At 39.1% G+C, this 23,246-nt stretch overlaps 1 protein-coding gene across 7 annotated transcripts in view; it reads right to left on the reverse strand.

Annotated features, from left to right (window-relative positions):
- Positions 1-23,246, reverse strand: part of SPEF2 (sperm flagellar 2) — a 196,774-nt gene that overhangs the window by 52,038 nt on the left and 121,490 nt on the right. For all 7 annotated transcript variants that reach the window (XR_001830836.1, XR_001830837.1, XR_001830835.1 and 4 more), the window contains 3 exons: positions 14,184-14,311; positions 13,963-14,101; positions 4,305-4,442 (listed from right to left, as the gene is read on the reverse strand). Coding sequence is in view for 2 of the 7 variants with exons in the window: in XM_017548274.1 (XP_017403763.1) it covers positions 4,305-4,442; positions 13,963-14,101; positions 14,184-14,311 (405 nt within the window). In the remaining 5 variants the exon portion in view is untranslated. The remainder of the gene's footprint in view (positions 1-4,304; positions 4,443-13,962; positions 14,102-14,183; positions 14,312-23,246) is intronic.

The raw sequence follows: 23,246 nt of genomic DNA on the forward strand, positions 1-23,246 counted from the left end.
TTTTGAGTTGGAGTCTCACTCTGTAACCCAGGCTGGAGTGCAGTGGTGTGATCTTGGCTCACTGCAACCTCTGCCTCCTGGGTACCGGTTCAAGCAATTCTCCTACCTCAGCCTACCAAGTAGCTGGGATTACAGGCATGAGCTACCATGACCAACTAATTTTTTTTTTTTCCAGTAGAGATGAGGTTTCATCATGTTGGCCAGTCTGGTCTTGAACTCTTGACCTTGTGATCTGCCTGCCTCGGCCTCCCAAAGTGCTGGGATTACAGGTGTGAGCCACCTCGCCCAGCCTATAGAACATTTTTAATAGTATCCTTGGATTTTTAAAGTAAATATATATTTAAGTAGTTTTTTAAATGAGCACTTTGGAACGAGCAGAAAAACTAAACTTTTTCTCATTCCTTGCAAAGCAATCAAATTAAGTTTTAAAATATTCATGTATGAACACATTCTACAATTTGACAAAAAGTGTTTGCATCTATCATGTTTAGGTTTGGTAAAACAGAGGAGAAAAATGAGTCTTGTAAATTGTACTTATGAGAACTTGCACAATGCCACATTTATGGTAAATAGGATCAAATATAAACCCAATTTGTACAAACTGAATATTGACAAATAACTTTGGAGAATTTTAAAAAAGTGTGTTGAGGTTATAAAATTATTAGTCATTAAACCATAGTATTGTATGATTTGGTAAATAAATTTAGAAATTAGGAAATTATTTCCTCCTTAACTTAGAGAACTAAACTAATAATTATTATGTTTAGTAAAGCTTATTGTATACAATTGGTATTTGGGACAGTGCTGTCATCTGTGCCTTAGGCTTACCTCATTATAGTGATTATCTTATATAAAATATTAATTTATTTTTAGCTGGCATAATTTAATTAACTAAATCTGAATAAGATGCCATACTATAGCCAAGATTTTCATAAAGACAGAATTAATCAAAATTCCTCTCACATTTATGATAACTAGTAAACAATATTTGATTGTGACAGAATCTTAGATTTAAAAGGAATTTCAGAAAACATCTAGGATAGCATTTTGTAAAACACATTTTGTAGAAAACCTGTCCTATAGGGAGTTAATGAGTGCCCTGTTGGAGAAGAAACAAATAACAACTTTTCAAGGTCAAATAGTGTAGAAATAATGGATTAACATAGACAAAGGATCTCCTTACTGAAGGGCATCTTGATGTCTAAATATGTTGATACACTTGTCAATCTCCCAGGGAGAGGGAAGAAGGATACAGTGTGTGTACTTCTCAAAGTCATTTGATCAGAGAGTCTGAGTCGTTGTTTTGTGAAACATCTTGTTGGACTAATGTCTATGGAACCCACTTTGGGAAACATTTATTTTAGCTGTTACCCAATACCATAGATTCTTGAAGACTTTCTCTAGCGTACTTTCCACTGGTCCTCCAAAACCATGTGCAAACTTCTGCTTTTGAGCCTCCTGGACAAAAAGCTCATTGCCTCAAAAGTTTGTTACTTGATGGGCTGTTCATTAGGCTCATTCTGTAAATATTGAACTGAAACCTCCTCTTTTGTAATTTCCACCCTTGGTTTTTATAGGATCCTATTGATCAGTGCAAAATAAGGCTCTCTTCTGTTCTATGTGGCAAACAAGTATTTGAAAAAGGAAGCAGTGGTTAGGAATAAGTAGACACTCCCTTATCCATGGGGGATAAGTTTCAAGACCCCCAGTGGATGCATGAAACCTCAGATAGTCCCAAACATTATATGCCCTATGATTTTTTCAACTGATAACTAAATTGGTTACGAAGTAACTAACAGATGGGCAAGAGCATCTACAGCATGGATACACTAGACACAGGGATGATTCACATTCTAAGCCAGACAGAATGAAACAGTGTGAGACTTCATTACACTACTCAGAATGGAGCATAATTTAAAACTTATGAATTATTGATTTCTGAAAATTTCCATGAAATATTTTCAGACTGTGGGTAACAAACTATGGAAAACAAACCAAGGAGAAGGGGGAGCTACTGTATTGGCTTTGAAGTCAGATGGACAAATTGTTTCACTTGTGTTTGTCTCAATTTCCTCATTTGCAAAATGAAGATAATAGAACTTACAGTGGGTTGGGTACAGTGATTCACGCCTGTAATCCCAGTACTTTGGGAGGCCAAGGCAGGTGTATCACCTGAGGTCAGGAGTTCTAGACCAGCCTGACCAACATGGCGAAACCTTGTCTTTGCTAAAAATACAAAAATTAGCCAGGCATGGTGGTGGGTGCCTGTAATTCCAGCTATTTAGGAGGCTGAGCCAGGAGAATTGCTTGAACCTGGGAGGTGGAGGTTGCAGTGAGCTGAGATGGTGCCATTGTGCTCCAGCCTGGGTGACAAGAGTGAAATCTTGTTGTGAAGTTTCAATGTATTCTACATGAATATCTTTAGAATGGTGCCTGGCATGTACATAGTAAGAACTTAATAAATGTTAGCTTTTATTTGCTGCTTTTTCCTCTTTATTCCTTGTTGATCTTAGATGTTGGTTCAGTTTCTCAAGATAAAACTTCTATATCTAGGGATTGTTGAAATAAGAGTCATATACCATTTCCAAAGGAGGTATGTATTGCTCTGAATCAAGAATGACTCACAAAAATTATCCGTTCTCTACATCTTCATTATTGGTTTTCAGCTATTTCTGCCATAAGCTTTTGATACAACTGTTTGTAATATTTGATTTTTGCTTACCCAAACCAATGTCGTAGGGATGCTATTCAGGCTGGTCTAGGCTGTGTAGGCACCTCACTTCAATCTTTGCATACAACCCATGCCATGTGGATCTGTCCTCTTGGTCACGGCCTGGCTTTGTCCTCTGCTTTAGATGACATCTTTCTAATTCCATCTTCTCTTTCCCATCCAGATTCCTAACATGGCTGCATAAGGTCTTCACTGTCCTGGTATCCTGACTTCTTGAAACCTCCCACCGAGGGGCTGCTGTTGCCTCTCAGGTTTCTGCTGATATTTCAGACCTTCTGTGGTCTGGCCTATGCCTAAGCCATGAATGGTCCCTTTGAAGTCTGGAAGTACTGGCATGTATTGGTCCTTTGATGAAAAAATATTTACTGAAACCTATTATCCACTAGCTGTAGGGATTGCCAGATTCTCATTTCCTATAGCATCTATTTAAGTTAGTCAACTGAAGACTAGAAATGTACACTTTTCCATTCTCTATTTTTACTTCTATTATCGTAGGAAAAAATACTCATGTACACACAGCCTGGACAAAGGCAGCCTTAATATTCCTTTCAGCTTGACTCAAGTTAGACTGGCTGCTTCCTGACTCTAGGACTTGACCTCCCTTTTGTTAGAGCATTTGCTTTAAGAAAACTTGAAACTGTAAATCCTTTCACTGTTCCTTTGAGATGTCAATCTTTTCAAAAGCCTCCTACCAGTGGTACAACCCAGGAAAGAATGTCTTTCTCAAGGACCTAAAAACCATCTCTGTAAAGTAATCAATAATCCAGAAAGACAGTGCTTCTATCTCCCAGTTCCCCTGTGAGAGTAGTAGCCTCACTTCACTAGGTACATTGCTCCAAGTCCTAAAACTACCTCCCATGACGAAGACAGTAGAAAGCTGACTTTTCCTTCCAGTAATATCAATTGGCAAACACATTTGGCCTATGATCCATACCCTGTAACCTACCCCAGTTCTTAAAAACTCTTTAGCCTTTTGTCTTGGTAGAGCTGGGTTTGTACTTTCTCCCCTATTGCTGGCAATAGTGTCAGAATAAAATCAGCACCTGTCTTCCAATCTTGCCTTGTGCAATTTTTAAAAATCTAATACGCTGCAAATATAAGTTAATCGGGTTGCACTGATTATGGTCTGTTTTTCTAGTCCAGTATTGGAAAAATTTTTATTTTGAGGAATCAGATATCTCCCTGGTCAGATCTTGCCTATGTTTGTTGTGGCTGGGCTGCTTTCCTGGGCTTTCTTTGACCACTTAAGGGGTCTGCTTTGAGTTTGGTGAGGTAAAGAATTCAATTGTAGACACTATTTCTACTGTGGCTTTCTACATATCTAGGCCACCTGGAGCAAAGCTGGTGGGTAGTTGCTTGGGATGTTTCCAATCTGGGTGCATATTTGGCCCAGACCAAAATGTGTTATTTCAGCTAGCTTTCTTGGTGAGTTGGAGCTCATACTAGGCAAAGCGCTATGACCAAACTGAGCACTGAACAGACCTCTCGTATTCCCAAGAAAGTGTCATATGAGGGACTGAGGGATGAGGCTGTGAAGGGGAGCACCTGTGTCATTGTGACCAGCTGCTCTTACCTGCATCAAGGAAAAGAAATGGTTCACTGTTATTCCGACAGAGTCCTGTAACCAGCTCTGGTTAATGATGTCAAGACGCTCCTGCTCTGCCTCTTCCTTCCGGGCGTCACAAATGTCCCACAGGCGGTCCCGCAGATCCTGAACAGAAAACAGGCATCGTGGCTATGCATTAGATCACTGCTTAAATCACCTAGGTGCAATAAAACTGAAACCTTTCGCCTCTCTTAAAAATGTGTCTAAAGAAATTGTATACTGAATGCATCCTGTATTGTATGTGTTCATTCAACCAATATTCATTTTGCTTCTATTCTGTCAGTCTCTCCCATTTAGAGTACCTCACCACATTATATGTCTATGTCTACCACAAATCCACTATGTTTGACTTTATTCATGAATGGCTATATTTTACGTGTTTTAATCCTTCCCCAAAAATGTGTTGAAAAAGTTCTTTCAGTGAATTTTTTGGGGGAAATGGCATATTGTTGGTGGAAAACAATACACAGCTGAATTTAAACCAGGGGCATAAACTTGTTAATTAATACTACAGTTGGAAGATATTGTTCACCAAAAAATGTTATCTGAGCTTAATGGGGTGATCCAAAAGTAATAGCAGTACTTTATGGTATCTCTTTGTATTAAAGAGATACTAGTAAAGAGATTGCCCTTGCTGGATATTGGGCAATAATAAAGAGGATAAATATCAATATAATAATTTATAACATACTATTTATATATGTACACATAATAATGAACTATATTCATGCATTTATATTATGATTTTGAATATAGCATAATAAATTATGTATATATTTAATAATTTATATATAAGTATAATAAAAATAACTGGTCATCATGTAGAGTCCTTTCTGTGTTTATCTATGTGTCAGAACATAAGTCAGTATACTTGTGTTGACTCATTTAATGCATCACAAAAACCTTAGCTAGGTACCATTATTATCTTCATTTTGCAGATTAGGAAACTGAGTCACAGAGAAGTTACTTTCTAAGTAACACAAAGAGTAAGTGGTGGAACCAGAATATAAACCTGTGGTCTTGAATAATATGTACTACTATATTAGGCCTCAGTTACTTAATCTGTAAAATGGGCATCATACTACTTACCTTTTGGATATGTTATATAGAAAAAAATTAGATGGAAAAAAAGCACATGCAATAATTTCTCAATTAATAAAAACTATTTTTATAATATTATTCATAGCAATAAAATATTCATTGTTTAATAAAATATCCCATTAATGAAACATATACAGTTCAATAAAAATTGACAGTTTTTGCAATAATAACAATTAATTGAGTCCAGGAGCGGTGGCTCATGCCTGTAATCCCAACACTTTGGGATGCTGAGGCAGGAGGGTCACTTGAGGCCAGGAGTTCAAGACCAGCCTGGTCAAAATGGCAAAACCACCATCTCTACAAAAAATTAAAAAATAAAAACTTAGCCAGGCATAGTGGCACATATCTGTAGTACTGGCTACTCAGGAGTCTGAGATGGGAAGATTCTTGAGCTCAAGGGTTCAAGGCTGCAATGAGCCATGATAGTACCACTGCACCCCAGCCTGGGTGACAGAGTGATACCCTGTCTCAAAAAAAATTAATAATAATTCACTCAGTGCGATGGCTCACACCTGTAATCCCAGCACTTTGGGAGCCCAAGGCAGGTGAATCACCTGAGATTGGGAGTTGAGACCAGCCTGATCAACATGGAGAAATCCTGTCTCTACTAAAAATACAAAAAATTAGCTGGGCATGTTGGCGCATGCCTGTAATCCCAGCTACTTGGAATGCTGAGACAGGAGAATCTCTTGAACCTGAGAGGTGGAGGTTGTGGTGAGCCGAGATCCCGCACTGCACTCCAGCCTGGTCAACAAGAGTGAAACTCCGTCTCAAAAAATAATAATTCACTGAACATTTATTATGTGTTGAGAATCATGTTAAATGCATTACAGGAGGGGTCCCCAACCCCTGGGCTGCGAGCTGGTACCTGTTGATGGCTTGTTAGGAACTGGGGCACACAGCAGGAGGTGAGTGGCGTGCAAGTGAGCATTACCCCTTGAGCTCCACCTCCTATCAGATCAGCAGCGACATTAGATTCTCATAGGAGCCCGAATCCTACTGTAAACTACGAATATGAGAGATGTAGATTGCGTGTTCCTTATGAGAATCCAATGCCTCATGAAATGAACTGGAACAGTTTCATCTCAAAACCATGCCCCTCGCCAATATCTGTGGAAAAACTGTCTTCCACGAAACTGGTTCCTGGTGCCAAAAAGGTTGGGGACTACTGCATTACATTGATTGCCTCCTAATCCTCACAGTAGGTAGGTTTCTGATAAGACCATTGAGACACAGAGAGGTTAAGTTCCTTGCCTATAGTTTCCATGTGGTAGAGTCAGAAATTTGAATGCAAGCAATTTGATGCCAACAGTGAATTTCAATTCTGTGACACTGTGTTTATGGAATACTTTGTTTTTGAACTCTTACATTTGCATTTTGGTTTGTTACCTTGTGGAGGCTGCACATGAAATGAAAATTTCACAAGCCATTTTTATTGCAATATGCTAAGTATCAGAACAATACACTATTATTTTAGAGCTGATCTTGATATCTTCATGGGGTTTCCACAAACGCTCTGTCAGGCATTCAATAAGTACTAACTTGTGCCTATCAAATATTTATATACTTTTTAATTAATTTAAAATTTTTTTTTCATAAGTTATTTGAGTTCAGGTGGTATTTGGTTACATGAATAAGTTCTTTAGTGGTGATTTGTGAAATTTTTGGTGTACCCATCACCCAAGCAGTATACATTGCACCATATTTGCAGTCTTTTATCACTTGCCCCCTTCCCACTCTTCCCCCAAGTCCCCATAGTCCACTGTATCATTCTTATGGCTTTGCATCCTCATAGCTTAGCTCCCATATATCAGTGAAAACATACAATATTTGATTTTCCATTCCTGAGTTACTTCACTTAGATTAATAGTCTCCAATCTCATCCAGCTCACTGCAAATACTGTGGATTCATTCCTTTTTATGGCTGAGTAGTATTCCATCATATCTATATATATACACATATACCTATACACACACACACATATGTGTATATATATATGTGTGTATATACATATATAGATAAGATGGAATAAATATGTTATATATATACCATATATATACGTACCACATATATATATGTGTGTGTATGTGTGTGTGTATATATATACATACATATATGTATATATACACCATAGTTTCTTTATCCACTCATTGATTGATGGCTGTTTGGGTTGGTTCCATGATTTTGCAATTGTGAATTGTGCTGCTATAAACATATATGTGCAAGTATCTTTTTCAGATAATGACTAATTTTCCTCTGGGTAGATACCTAACAGCAGGATTGCAGGATCTAATGGTATTTCTACTTTTAGTTCTTTAAGGAATTGCCACACTGTTTTCCATAGTGTCTGTACTAGTTTACATTCCCACCAGCAGCATAGAAATGTACCCTGATCACCACATCCTCGCCAACATCTACTATTTTCTGATTTTTTTTATTATGGCCATTCTTGCAGGAGTAAGGTAGTATCATATTGTGGTTTTGATTTGCATTTCCCAAGATTATATGCCCTTTGTCTTCCTCTACCAGGGTGGGTAGGGAAGGACCATCAGGTGGGGGCCAGGCTAGGTGTGTTTGAGCTCAAACTCTCCTTGGGTGGGTTTTGCTGCAATTGCTATGGGAGATAGGGGTGAGATTCCCATGTCACTGGAGTTATGTATCTAGGAGGAGTCATGCAGGTCATCAGGGAAGTGGGGGAAAGCCAGCAGTCACAGCCTCATGCAGCTCCCATGCAAACTGAAGGCTTGATCTCACCCTGCTGGGCCTCCACCAACAACCCCAAGTCTGTTTCCAGGCAGTGGGCAAGATGGGCTTGAGAACTTGTTCCAGGCTACCTGCCTCTCAGCTGTGAAAGAAAAGGGCTTGGTTCTTCCCTCATTTGTGGAGTCTGCACACCGGATTTGCACCCTCCCCCGCATTCTGGCCAGGAGGCTTCTTGCTCAGTTCAAACTCTTACAAAGCCTAGCTAGAGATTTTCTTCTCCCTGTGGAGTTTTACCCACAGCTCCTCTGGCCACCCTTCTGATGGATCCCTGTGATGCCAGGTAGAAATGGGCTGCTTGGGGACCCAGTGAGCTCTCAGACCCTTTCTGCTGCTTCCTCTACCCCCGTATTTCACTCAGCTCTCTAATTGCAGAGGTCCAGATAAGGTCAGAAACTTCTTCTGCAAACAGACTTTCAGTTTCTCCAGTGGGGGTGTGTGTTCGAGAGAGGAGGGACTCCCTTTCCCATTTCTGCTGTTGGGGCACTCATAGTATTTGGGGTGCCTTCTGGGTCCTGCAGGAGCAGTCCACCTCCTTCAGAGGGTCTGTGGGTCCTCTTGGGATTGCTGGTTTGTTGTTGCAGTCAATTTTGAGCTAAAATTCACAATGCGAGCCTCCACATGCTACTCTGTCCAGAGCTGCAATCTAGTCCTGCCTCCCGAATGCGATGATGGTCCAGTCTGTCTTTTTCTCTTTTTTTGACAGAGTCTCACCCTGTTGCTCTGGATGGAGTCCAGTGGCGTGATCTTGACTCACTGTAGCCTCTACCTCCTGAGTCCATGCAATTCTCCTCTTTATATATATTTTTTAAAGAAAAGAGAGAACACAGCAGAGGAAAAAGCACAAAAACAGGGCTCTGGAGACCTTGACTCTAGTTCTTTCTCCCATAGACTCATTGTGAAATCTTTGCAAGTAACATCATGGTTGTGGCTCAGTTTTATAATGGACAAAATGAGAACAATGCAATAGCAGCAACTCTCCATTAACTTCATAGGATTGGAATGAATGAAAAAATGCCCAGGTCCAGATGGGTTCACAGCCGAATTCTACCAGACATACAAAGATGAGCTGGTACCACTCCTTCTGAAACTATTCCAAACAATCCGAAAAGAGGGAATCCTTCCCAAATCATTTTATGAGACCAACATCATCCTAATTCCAAAACCCAGCAGAGACTCAACAAAAAAAGAAAATGTCAGGCCAATATCCATGATGAACATAGATGCAAAAATCTTCAATAAAATACTGGCAAACCCTTGCAACAGCACATCAAAAAGCTTATCCTTCACAATCAAGTAGGCTTCATCCTGGGAAGCAAGGCTGGTTCAAGATACACGAGTCTATAAACATAATCCACCACATAAACAGAATCAAAGACAAAAACCACACGATTATCTCAATAGATGCAGAGAAGGCCTTTGACAAAATTTAACAGCCCTTTACGCTAAAAAGTCTCAATAAAATAGGTATTGACAGAATGTATCTCAAAATAATAAAACCTATTTATGACAAACCCAAAGCTAAAAACATACTGAATGGGTAAAAACTGGAAGTATTCCCTTTGAAATCTGGCACTAGACAAGGATGTCCTCTCTCACCACTCCTATTCAGTATAGTATTGGAAATTCTAGCCAAAGCAATCAGGCAAGAAAAATAAATAAAGGGTATTCAGTTAGGAAAGGAGGAGGTCAAGTTGTCTCTATTTGCAGACAACGTGATTGTATATTTACAAGACCCCATAATCTCAGCCGAAAATCTCCTGAAACTGATAAGCAACTTCGGCAAAGTCTCAGGATACAAAATCAATGTGCGGAAATCACAAGCATTCTTACACACCAATAACAGACTTAAAGAGAGCCAAATCAAGAAAGGACTGCCATCACAATTGCTACAAAGAGAAAAAAATACCTAGGAATACAACTAACAAAGAATGTAAAGGACCTCTTAAAGGAGAACTACAAACCACTGCTCAAGGAAATAAGAGAGGACACAAACAGATGGAAATGATTCCATGCTCATGGTTAGGAAGAATCAATATTGTAAAAATGGCCATACTGACCAAGGTAATTTATAGATTCAGTGCTATCCTCATCAAGATACCTATGACCCTCTTCACAGAACTGGAAAAAAACCACCTTAAACTTCACAAGGAACCAAAAGAGAGCCTGCATAGCCAAGATAATCCTAAGCAAAAAGAACAAAGCTGGAGGCATCATGCTACTTGACTTCAAACTATACTACAAGGCTACAGTAATCAAAGCAGTATGGTACTGGTACCAAAACAGAGACATAGACCAATGGAACAGAACAGACGCCTTGGAGGCAACACCACACATTTACAACTGTCTGCTCTTTGACAAACCTGACAAAAAAAAAAGCAATGGGAAAAGATTCCCTGCTTAATAAATGGTATTGAGAAAACTGGCTAGCCATGGCAGAAAGCAGGACCTGGACCGCTTCCTGACACCTTACACTAAAATTAACTCCAGATGGATTAAAGACTTCAACATAAGACCTAACACCATAAAAATCCTAGAAGAAAACCTAGGCAAAACCATTCAGGACAGAGGCATAGGCAAGGACTTCATGATCAAAACACCAAAATCATTGGCAACAAAAGCCAAAATTGACAAATGGGATCTAATTAAACTCCAGAGCTTCTGTATAGCAAAAGAAACAATCACTAGAGTGAACCGGCAACCAACAGAATGGGCAAAATTTTTTGCAATCTACCCATCTGACAAAGGGCTAATATCCAGAATCTACAAATAAGTAAAACAGATTTACAAGAAAAAAACAAACAACTCCATTCAAAAGTGGGCAAAGGAAATGAACAGACACTTTTCAAAAGAAGACATTTATGAGGCCAAAAAACATATGAAAAAATGCTCATCATCACTGGTCATTAGAGAAATGCAAATCAAAACCACCTTGAGATACCATCTCACTCCAGTTAGAATGGCGATCATTAAAAAATCTGGAGACATCAGATGCTGGAGAGGATCTGGAGAAATAGGAACACTTCTACACTGCTGTTGGGAGTGTAAATTAGTTCAAATGTTGTGGAAGGCAGTGTGGCGATTCCTAAAGGACCTAGAAATAGAAAATCCATTTGACCTATCAATCCCATTATTGGGTATATAGCTAAAGGATTATAAATCGTCTGTTATAAAGACACATGCACACGTGTGTTCATTGTGGCACTGTTTCAATAGCACAGACCTGGAACCAACCCAAATGCCCATCGATGATAGACTGGACATGGAAAGTGTGGCACATATATACCATGGAATACTATGCAGCTATAAAAAATGATGTAGGGACATGGATGAATCTGGAAAACACCATTCTCAGCAAACTGACACAAGAACAAAAAATCAAACACCACATGTTCTCACTCATAGGCAGGTGTTGAACAATGAGAACACATGGACACAGGGAGGGGAGCATCACACACTGGGGTCTGTGGGGGGGAATAGGAGAGGGACAGCTGGGGGTAGGGAGGTTAGGGAGGGATACCATGGGGAGAAATGTCAGATGTAGGTGATGGGGGGATGGAGGCAGCAAACCACATTGTCACATATGTATCTATGCAACAATCCTGCATGTTCTGCACATGTACCCCAGAACCTAAAGTGCAATTATATATATATATATATATATATATATATACACACACACATACACATACATACATATATATGTTTGCCCATGGAAATAATTAAGGGTTTGGTCAATAGTTAGCTAGATGAAATTTTACTATAAAATTCCCTGTAATAAAACATTGATGCTCAAGAAACTTTGTTAATAACATGGTGACTAAACATGGAAATCTGTATAATAAATGATATAGTCCACTAGTCATATCTTTTAGTAATAAAAACGATGTTGTAGATGAATGTTTATTAAAAAAGAAAACATGTTCTATGAATAAAAAACAATGTTATAAAACAATACATACTTTGCTATCAAGTTTTTGTAAAAACAATCTGGAAAGAAATGCAGATGTGCGCCAAGGTAGCAGCCACCTTTTACTATTAGGGATTTGTCATTTTAAATTTTGCTTCTTATTATCTAGTTTATCTACAACAAACATATGTTGCATTTGGAATTAGAGAAAAAAAATCCCAAATCTTCTCATTCTCTGCCAACAACCACCTGACTAACAAGGGGAAATTAGTATACAGGAAGGCTGGCTTTATGAATAGGTAGGGAAAAAGAAAACAGAAAAAACGTTAAAGGGCTTATATAGATATTAATTACTGTTTGAGGAATGTCAAAGAATAGGCAAAACACTTTAATTTTACTTGGACATTTGAATACCTATTGGGTTAAACCCTTTAGCACCCACCCTATCTCCTGAGCCACAATGCTGTCTTGCCTCTATTGCAAAAGCTTCCCATCTGGTCTTCCAACTTGCCTTCCTTCTGTTTTTACTCTACTGTAGACTGTTTAAAACCAGATATCAAGGCTTCCCATCCCACTCAGATCAATAGCAATATTCTCATAATAACCTCCAAGGCCTTAGGTAACCTGGTTACCTACAATCTCTCTGACTCTATCATCAGCCAACTGTGGCCCAGTTCACTCTGCTCCAGACACACGAGCCGCCTTGCTGTTCTTCAAACACAGCAAATATCCTTTCCCTTCAGTGTAACTGCCCTTGCTTCACCTGTGCCTCATACACCCTTTCTCTAAATATTTACATGGCTCACCCAATCACTTCTATCCTCAGTCTGTTCAAATGTCACCTTCTCAGTGAGATTTTCCACAGCCACCATTTACAAAACGGTACCTCCAATGTTCTTTTCCCCTTGCCCTGCTTTCTTGTTCACGGCATAGCTCTTATTACTAAGGACATACTCACTGTATGTTTATTTGTTTATTGCCTATTCTGTAACACCTGGGCACAAGGATATAAACACCCGGCGGTCACAGATTTATTTTGTTCACTGCTGAATCCCTAGTCTCTTGAATAGTGCGAGGACCATAATAGATGCTCAATAAGTATTTATTAAGCAAATGAATGGGGCATGAGTTTGAGATCAGCAATATTTTAGTTACATAAATCAATATTTAGGTAAAAATCAGTTTTGACTGTTAGTAACCTATACTTAAGGTAGTGGAAAGGTATCCCTCTGATGGGATAGGGGGATCTGTCCATTTAAAATGAAAGAGGAAGGGTAAGAGAATGAATTGAGGCTTTTTGTACATTAAAGGCCCCTTTCTAAAGCATCAGGATAATCATTCAGGAGTTTATGAAAATCTGCATGTCATTATGCTTCCTGGAGCACCACCAGGAACTGCGCTTGCTGGAGATAATGTGTAAAATTTAGTACCGGCCCTTAAGAGATCTATTCAATAGAGGTAATTCTAGGTTTTCCATGTTGTTCCCTTATTCCCTTTCTCCTTGCTATCAACCAAATGTACAACTGTGCTCAAGACAGGAATGTGGTTAACACCAGGCATAGACACAGTTACATAGACTCACAAAGGGGTTAGACATTTGCAGGACAGATGCCAAGAATGCTCTTGCACTGTGGATTTTGGCCCCTCTTTCTAGAAGTATTGCCATGGTATTCTCATTCTAAACTCAAAGTGTGGAAGATCCATGGATCTTGAAAGTTATCTGTTCAATAGTTCAAACCATTTTCTTTCTCATCCTTGTACCTCACAAAAGTAAGGAGCAAATGAGTTGGGGTTTTGCAGGACAAGATACAAAAGTGTGCTAGCCCTGTCCCAACAGGTCACAATTTCCTTACATTCACTCGTTGGTGTAGCTCAGCCTTTGTTTCCTCATCATCCCACAGGTCATCAGGAAGGGAGTTGAAATCAGCCTGCCATTGAGCTACAAAATCTTGCTTGTAATCTGGACGTGTTAGAAACTCCTGGAAACTTGTTCTGTAGACATAAGGAGAATGAGATTAATTTTATATGGCATGCCTCTAAACTGTAAAATTCTGACTTTGGAAAGTTTACTTACCTAATTTCATATAAGTTAGAAAGCACAGTATGCTGGTCTTCCCTCAGATACCTAAGTGCTGTTTTGATGCTGTTTATATAGGAATTTTCTATTAGTTCCCAGTAAGGTACCAAAAACAAGGCCATTTCCTGTTAAATGGTAAAGTGTAGAAATTGTTATTTCAAAATGAAAGTTCTTCTGAATGATAGAGTCAAAAGAACAGTCCCAAGCAAGGAAGTCAAGATGAAACTGCAGCTACCTAAAGCATTCCCTGTGAGACTTTTTGCTCCTCTTCTCTCCCATGCCCCCAACTCCAGCAAATTCACATTCCAAATAATTATTCATGTCTCAGCCCAGATATCATTTATTCCAGAAATTGAGGGGCCAGGTGCAGTGGCTCATGCCTGTAATCCCAGCACTTTGGGAGGCTGAGGCAGGTGAATCACCTAAGGTCAGGAGTTTGAGACCAGCCTTGACAACATGGTGAAAGCCCATCTCTACTAAAAGTACAAAAAATTAGCTGGGTGTGGTAATGTGTGCCTGTAATCCCAGCTACTCAGGAGGCTGAGGTGGGAGAATTGCTTGAACCTGGGAGGCGGAGGTTGTAGTGAGCCGAGATTATGCCATTGCACTGCAGCCTGAGCAACAAGAGCAAAGTTCCATCTTAAAAAGAAAAAATTTATTTATTCCAGAAATCCTTCCCAGATCCAACAAGTCTTCAAGGTTAACCATGGAGGTTCTGAGGTTCTTCCTTAGTATTCTGTACTTCTCCTGTTATAACACTGATGACATTAATTGTAACATCATTTATTTGTCTGCACTCACTGCTACAATGGCAGTCCCATAAAGCCAGAATCTATGATTGTCATGTTCACCATTATAAGCAGAGTCTTCAAAAAGTTTCTAACAAATGCATAGTATGAAAAAACTATGTGTGAATTTTGAAATTCAAAATTTCAAAAAATTCAAAATTTATGCATAGTTTTTAATAACATGTCTGAACATATCTCAATAGGATGTAGTTTGAGACACTGAGAAAGATGAGACATCAGTTTGAAAAGAGCCCCTATCTGTGCAACTTGAATTCTGCAAAAATTGAAACAAGAACAAACATCAAATTGTTAGCAAAGCTTGGAAGGAAGAATGATGAAATCATTGATGCTTTACAAAAAGTTTATGGTGACAATGTTCCAAAGAAATTATCAGTTTACAAATGAATAACTGATCTTAAGAAGGGACAAGACAATGTTGAAAATGAAGCCTGTGGCAGTAGACCACTCCACATTAATTTCCAAAAACAAAAAAAAATAATAATAACAATTTGTGCCCTCACTGAAGAGGATCAATGATTAACAGCAGAACAATAGCCAACACCACAGACATTTCAATTGGTTCAGCTTACACAACTCTAACTAAAATTAAAGTGGAGACAACAGTCCATTCGATGGATGCCAAAACCATTGTGCCCAGATTTGTGGCAGGCAAGAGCAAAGCTTTCAATAGAAATTGTTAAAAAGTGAGACCAAGATTCAAAAACATTTCTTCAAAGGATCTGTAATAGGAAATGACATGTGGCTTTATCAGTGTGATCCTGAAGACAAAGCACAATCAAAGCAATGGCTACCAAGAGGTGGAAGTAGTCCAGCCAAAGCAAAAGCAGACTGGGTCAAGAGGAAAGGTCACAGTGACAATTTTTTTTTGGATGCTCCAGGCATTTTGTTTGTTAACTTTCTGAAGGGCCAAAGAAAAATAACATCTGCTTATTATAAGAGTATTTTGAGAAAGTTTGCTAAAGCTTTAGCTGAAAAACAGCTGAGAAGCTTCACCAGAGAGTTCTTCTCCACCACAATTCTCCTGCTCAGTCCCCTCATCAAACAAGGGCAATTTTGTAAAACTCTTGATGGGAAATCATTAGGCATCCATGATATGGTTCAGATCTGTGTCTCCACCCAAATCTCATCTCAAATTGTAATCCCCATAATTTCCATGTGTCAAGGGAGGGACCTAGTGGGAGTGATTGGATCGTGAAGGTGGATTTCCCCCTGCTCTTCTCATGATAGTGAGTTAGTTCTCATGAGACGTGATGATAAGTATTTGACAGTTCCTTATTCACACACATACTCTCTCTTTCTCTCTCTCACTTGCCTCCATGTAATATGTGCCTGCTTAAACATTCTGCCATGATTGTTAAGTTTCCTGATGCCTCCCCAGTCATGCGGAATTGTGAGTCAATTAAATCTCTTTCTTTTATAAATGACCCAGTCTTGGGTATTTCTTTATAGCATTGTGAAAATGAACTAATACAATCCAACTTATATTCTTGATTTGGCTCCATCTATCTTTTTGTTTCCTATTCTTAAGATATCTATAAAGGGTACTTATTTTTATTTAATAAGCAATATAAAAAAGACTGCATTGGCATGGGTCAATTATCAGGGTCCTCATTTCCTTAAGGATGGACCACATTGTTGGTATTATCTCCTAGAAAGGTGTCTTAAAGCTGAAGCTCACATTGAGAAATAAGGTTTTTTAAAAATTTTTAACTTTTAATTTAATTTTCACAAGCTTTTTGAAGTCCTCTCATACCATCTTTTCTTTAATTACCATAATGTTTGGGATATAGTAGGCCCTAAAGGAATAGTTATTGAGTGAATAAATTGAATCATCACAGGTGACAGATTTGTCTCTGTTAGAAAACTGCCTAGCATGAAGAACACCTAGTGTTCATGTCAAGGTGGTGATTAGTTATTTCTCTGATTACATTCAGGAGGTTCTTTCATTGCTGTATGCATCACAAAAATCAGAAAGTTTCTTTTGTATTTTCTTTAATAATGCAAACAATCAAATCCAAGAAATAATCTAACTGAATAAAGCTGAGGATCTACTTTATATTTAATATACACTTGCTGTACTCATTATTCCCTTACTGGCTGTGCATTTATTTAGATGTTACACATGGAGACCTTAGAGGTCATCTAGGCTAATTTCCTCTCCAATCAAGAAATGCCAAATGCTAGAGATATATTATCTACTCTCTCTGTGGACCTCATGTATGTATCAAGCACAGAATTTCAAGGCAACCTCCTTCAATGCTGCACAACTCATGTTACCGGAAAACGTTTTTTTCTGTTGAGCAGAAATTTGTCTTTCTGTAGTTTCTACTTAGTTTTAGCTAACCTCTTTGGAGAAGGACAGACTAAATACATACTATCTTTCCTATGGCAGCCTGTCAGATATTTGAAGACTGGTATCATTAGTGAGGAGAGAGCTAGAAGAGGATTCAGGATACATTAGATCTGGTCCAAGTCATTCTATTATTACCTATGCCCAAGCCAATGAGTAAACCCACCAAAAATTATTCACTAAGTGGTCACCCTATGTAGGTGGGTACTGTTCTAGGGACTAGAAATTTTGTGGTAAGGCAGAGTTCCTGGCTTTAGGAGCCTATATTTTGATGAAAGATGGGAAACAGTGAAGAATAAGTAATTAAGAAAATCGGTAAGCAGGTAAGTACTAAAGACCTAGGCAACTTAATAAGCCAATAAAAAAGCAATTCACGGCTGGGCACAATGGCTCATGCCTGTAATTCCAGCACTTTGGAGGCTGTGGCCGGTGGATCACAAGGTCAGGAGATGGAAACCATCCTGGCCAACATGGTGAAACCCTGCCTCTATTAAAAATGCAAAAATTAGCTGGGCATGGTGGCACACACCTATAGTCCCAGCTACTTAGGAGGCTGAGGCAGGAGAACCGCTTTAATCTGGGAGGCAGAGGTTGCAGTGAGCCGAGATTGCACCACTGCACTCCAGCCTGGTGACACGGTGCCACTCCATCTCAAAAAAAAAAAAAGCAATTCACATACTAAGGCTGTGAAGTGACAGATGTGCTGCTTTGTTTAGGGTGGTCAGGAAAGGCCTCTTCATTAAGGCAGAATTGCAGAATTGCAGTTGGCATTGAGAGAAGGAAGATCTAGGGCAAGCTTGTCCAATCCATGGCCTGTGGGTCACAGGCAGCCAGGATAGCTTTGAATGTGGCCCAACATTAATTCGTAAACTTTCTTGAAACATTATGGGACATTTTTGTGATTTTTCTTTTTTTAGCTCATCAGCTATTATCGGAGTTAACGTATTTTACAAGTGGCCCAAGAGAATTCTTCTTCCATTATGGCCCAGGGAAGTCAAAAGATTGGACACCACTAATTTAGGGGAGCCGAAGGAACAGCAGGTGTAAAGGTACTGTGGTGGGAATGTTCTTGGCATATGTAAAGGACAAAATGCAGGCTAGTGTCCTGCATTTGTAGGGCTTGGTGAAACAAAGTAGGACTCGAGAAATATGACATCTGAGAAGTGAGTAAGACCCATTTCCTGAACCATTCCCAGATTCTGTTTCTTCCTCCCTCTTTCCCTGTGTTGTTGCTTTCATTCAAGCCCTTATCAGCTCTTGTCTAGAGAAGTACAGGGGCCTCCCAACAGGTTTCTGATTCCTTTCAATATACTTGAATTACTTTATATTCTTAAAATAGTGAATACTTATTGAGAACCTACTTTGTGCCAGATTCGGTTCAAAGGGCTTTAGGTGGGCTAACTCATTAAATTCCTGCAACAACTTAAAATATTGGTTTCCGTTACTATTCAAAGATAAGGCAATTGAAGCAACAGAGGTTAAATAGCTTGTACAAGGTAATGTAGATGCTGAGTGACATAGCTGGGATTTGAACATAGACCACTCACAACCCATGTTTTTTTTCTGTTTTTTTTTTTTGTTGTTATTGTTTTTATAATTCATTCTGTTTCTCTGAGTTACTGTTGTGAAAATGATTCCAACATGTTACTTTCTTGCTGAGAAACATTCCATGGTTCCCACTATCGCACAGATGAAGTCCAAATACTTCAGCACAGGTTTTAAGATCCTTCTAAATCTGGCCCTGCCTTCCTGTCAGCTGCCTCCTGAAGCTGTGTCCTCAAACCTTCTGCTCCTGATGCACTGAACCAATCTCTGAGACTGGGATTCTCTTTTCCTATAATATTCCCTACCCAATGAACTGATACTTTAAAAGTAAATTTGCATTGGGGGCCTTTTTTGATATTCTAAATAAAATGTATTATTCCCTCCTCTATGTTGTTATGACAGTTTATAGTCTTGTTACAGAGGAAACTACAAAACTGTGTTGTAATTAGTTGCTTACAGAAGTCCCACTTATCAGGGGGAATATGTTCCAAGACTGCCAGGGGATGCCTGAAACTGAAGATAGTACCAAACCCTATATGTACTATGCTTTTTCTTGTGCATACATTCCTATAATATAATTTAATTGATAATCAGGCTCAGTAACATATTAACAACTGATAGAACAATTATAGCAATATCCTATAAAAATGTTACGTGATTGTGGGCTCTTTCTCTTACTTAAAATACCTCATTGTACTGTACTGTGGGCAATCAAAATCACAAAGTGAAACTTGGGCATAGAAATTGCACCTTGCTTTCTTTTGCGTTTCTAGAACTGAGTACAGCATTTACACATAATGGATGCTCAATAAATGTTAATGTGGATGTCAGTAGGCTCATCTGAGCCCAGTTTTATGTCAGTAGGCTCATCTGAACCCAGTTTTATCATCATATTAATTTTTTGGAGACTGTATGGCTCCAACTAATTCTAAAAATCTAAGATCTTATGTCTAACCGTATCTCAAGGGTTTTTATCTAAGTTAAACATTTACAGTTCTTTTGATGCCCCTCTAACATTTTAACACCCTTTCCTGACCTATTTCTCTCTCTGGTTTGTAGTTTGTTATAATTTCTCTTAAAGAAAGTTATATCCAGAGTGGTGCTAAAGACCATTTTTAAAAAGCACACTACTAAATCTCCCTCCTGGTCAACTTTAATCTATTAATCAACACTGTGTACATGAAGAGCTACCTCCTAAGAATGAGTGTACTTGAATTAGTATCCTGCTCGCAGTTCTCATTTCTCTATAATAACTTCATGAAGAAATTGTCAAATACTATTTTGAACCAAGAGATACTGTGCCTATGGTACTTCCCAATCCACCTATCCGGCCTTGCTCTCAAGGCTACAGCAGGAATGGGTCAGCTCAACAGGACTTATTCTTGCTGTGCAGGCTCCCAATGATCATCCTTATATTTTATAGGTGCTCAGAAGTCACGTGTTTAATAATTTGCTCTTAAATTGCAGCAAGGATTAATGTATAAATTATTGGTCTGTATGTTACTAAGTCCCATTGCTTTTTCTTGCATATTTAGGCATTTACCTGCATATAGTTTTCCGAAATCCCCTGTACCCTCTGTGATTTCTTTGAGTGGTGGATAATGTCATATCTGTAGGTTCTTCCAGCCCCTGAGATGTAATTTTTCTGAGTCTGGGAACTTGAACTTACGTGATGCAATGAGGTGCTCAGAGCTGTACTTTACAATTAAATAGTTTTCCCTTTGTTAGAGAACACAAATCATCGCAGGAATTCATTAGCCAAGGTGGTATTCTCTGAAGTTTCAGAGATCCTCACTTTACATAGGCATCGTCCAAGTTCCTGAGAGGAGTATTTTGCTCACAGGAGCAGCACGTTTATTTTGAAGTACCACTGGTCAGGTCTTCTACCTTTTTCCAATTTGACTTCCTCTCTGTCACATTTCCTTCCATAATGAGTTATGAAGCTAAAAGAAAATGTTCTAACCATCAATACCAAAAATTCCAATGAACCTTGCTAGAGGGAAGCCTAAATTATCTTTCCATTCTCTCTATGAAAAGATGAGTTTACAAAATCATTATCACATGTAAAGACCTGCAAAGACATCGAATAACAGAAGTGTACTGGGCACCTAAAAAGTGTTTGTGGTACTTGTCTGTTTCTTCCAGCTAAAAAAATATTTTTTAACTGAAATCAGTTCTAAATAAATATTCACTTCATGACTGATTCTGTATTTGCAATTTTGGGCTTTTTATCTTAAAGAGAGTCCACCAAGTCTCTAGAACTCACAAAACCTTATTACTACTATTAATTAATTTTACTTTCTTTTCTCATTTTAGATGAGCTCAGGTTACCCAAGCTAGGTTTCCATTTTCAGTCTTCTATTATCTTGTTAGACAATGTAACTACAAAATCTTTTTGTTTTTGGCATTTTGGCAAAGACATCTACACATATCCTTGACTGTATTCTTTCAACATTTGAATGCCTATGATGGGCTAGATACTCACTAAATTCCTCTCCTTTTATAATGTTCTTTAATTTTTTGAATGCCTTCCTCATCCCCTAAGATGTGCTGGGATCACATTAGTTTCCTTGGTACATAATTGGGATTTTAAGGGCAAATTTTCTTCTTATTGGAGATCATCCATTTCTCTTAGAGCCTTATTGCCCTTTAGAATCTGATTATGATTTCACTATAGGTTTGAAATATGCTTTCCTGATAACTAGGGCACATATTTCTTATGCTCTGCAAGATCCTTCCTTTACTATTGCACCTCCTTTATTCATAATTTCTCCTAAATTATTGATCATTTCCATTTACCTAACTGTACATGTTTGTTAGTCAGTACTAAATCCAAAGCAAAAGTCCTCCATAGCCCCTGTCTATATTTTGAATGTTAAAATTGTCAGCAAGGCCAGTTGAGAACTGATCAAAAGATCTGCTTTAATCTGAATTATACTGTTGGCAGAAGAGTCCTGTGTCTGGTAGCCTCGGGAAGAAGGACAGGTTTTCCAAACCCAGCACACACAGCCCTGTGGCCCCTAGGCCCAGTTTCAGGGAGGAGTGCTTCTAGAGGTTGGTTGAATGTGATTGAGGGCACTAAGTAGGCCCCCCAAGGTATGGCTGCCTCTTTCGTGGAGTCCAGGCCTTGGAAGTCTGTTCTTGTGATTCCACAGGCTGGAAGCAAAGACCTCTCACTCTAACTGCCTTCTGCGTTCTCTCTGCACCTGCCCTCGTGGCTGGCAAAAGAAGGAGATCCCAGGCTCTCCTCACATTTGGCAGCTACCTGAATGCTATATGAAAGCAGCCACTATTTTCTATCTCCCTCCATTTATCTATTGAAGTAAGGTTGACCTTGGCCCTCAGAAGGTCTGGAAACAGGGTTACCAGATACAGTACAAAATTCCTAATTAAATTTGTTGTTTAACTGAAATCCAAGTTTAATTTGGCATCTGTCTTCCTCTTCCTTGGCAGGTGTATTAGTCTGTTTCACACAGCTGATAAGACATACTTGAGACTGGGAAGAAAAGATCTTGTGAGACTTGTTCACTATCACAAGAACAGCATGGGAAGGACTGGCCCCTATGATTCTATTCAATCCCGCTCGGTCCCTCCCACAACAGGTGGGAATTCTGGGAGATACAATTCAAGTTGAGGTTTGGGTAGGGACACAGCCAAACCATATCAGCAGGTAAACTTGGCAGTTCACGTGTGGGGAATCTGGAGTGGAAATGAACTAGACTGGATCATGTGGCCTGTTTTGCTGTAGCAAAAGGTGTTTACTACCTGGTCTTTCTTAGGAAATGAGAGGTCTGTGCTGCGCATTGTCCATGTTTCTCCACATCAGTTTCCTTCACCTTGCTTAGTGCCTGGGTAGGCTAATGCATGTAATCTACTTCAGAAACTCCCTGGCCCTTCCTCTTCTTGGCCAGAGTATTTTTCTGCTCCTATATGCGCGGTCACACTGCATCCTTCTAGGGAAGGCCACAGCTCCTGTCAGATGGCCCTCTAAGTGCAAAAGTCCTCTTGAGGCCCAAGGATTTACTCCCTATCTGTGCCTCCTCAGCCTAGGGGCCGTAATGACCCCCAGTTGTCCTTCGTTGGAGGGGAGGGAATAATCTAATCCTTGTAGGTTGTCATACTTATTGCCTCCACATTTGTAAATAGTCTTTTATTCCACTCTCCTCAAATTATCATGTTTTCTATAGAATCCTGAATGCTAGAAGATCTACATGGAGCATGTACCATATTTCAATGTTAATTTAAAAAAAAATTCCTTCCTTCCTTTCCCTCTTTCTTTTCTTTTCTTTCTTTCTTTCTTTCTTTCTTTCTTTCTTTCTTTCTTTCTTTCTTTCTTTCTTTCTTTCTTTCTTTCTT

Source organism: Cebus imitator, unplaced genomic scaffold (genome assembly GCF_001604975.1).
Source record: "Cebus imitator isolate Cc_AM_T3 unplaced genomic scaffold, Cebus_imitator-1.0 Scaffold205, whole genome shotgun sequence".
In the NCBI taxonomy this organism is placed as follows: domain Eukaryota; kingdom Metazoa; phylum Chordata; class Mammalia; order Primates; family Cebidae; genus Cebus; species Cebus imitator.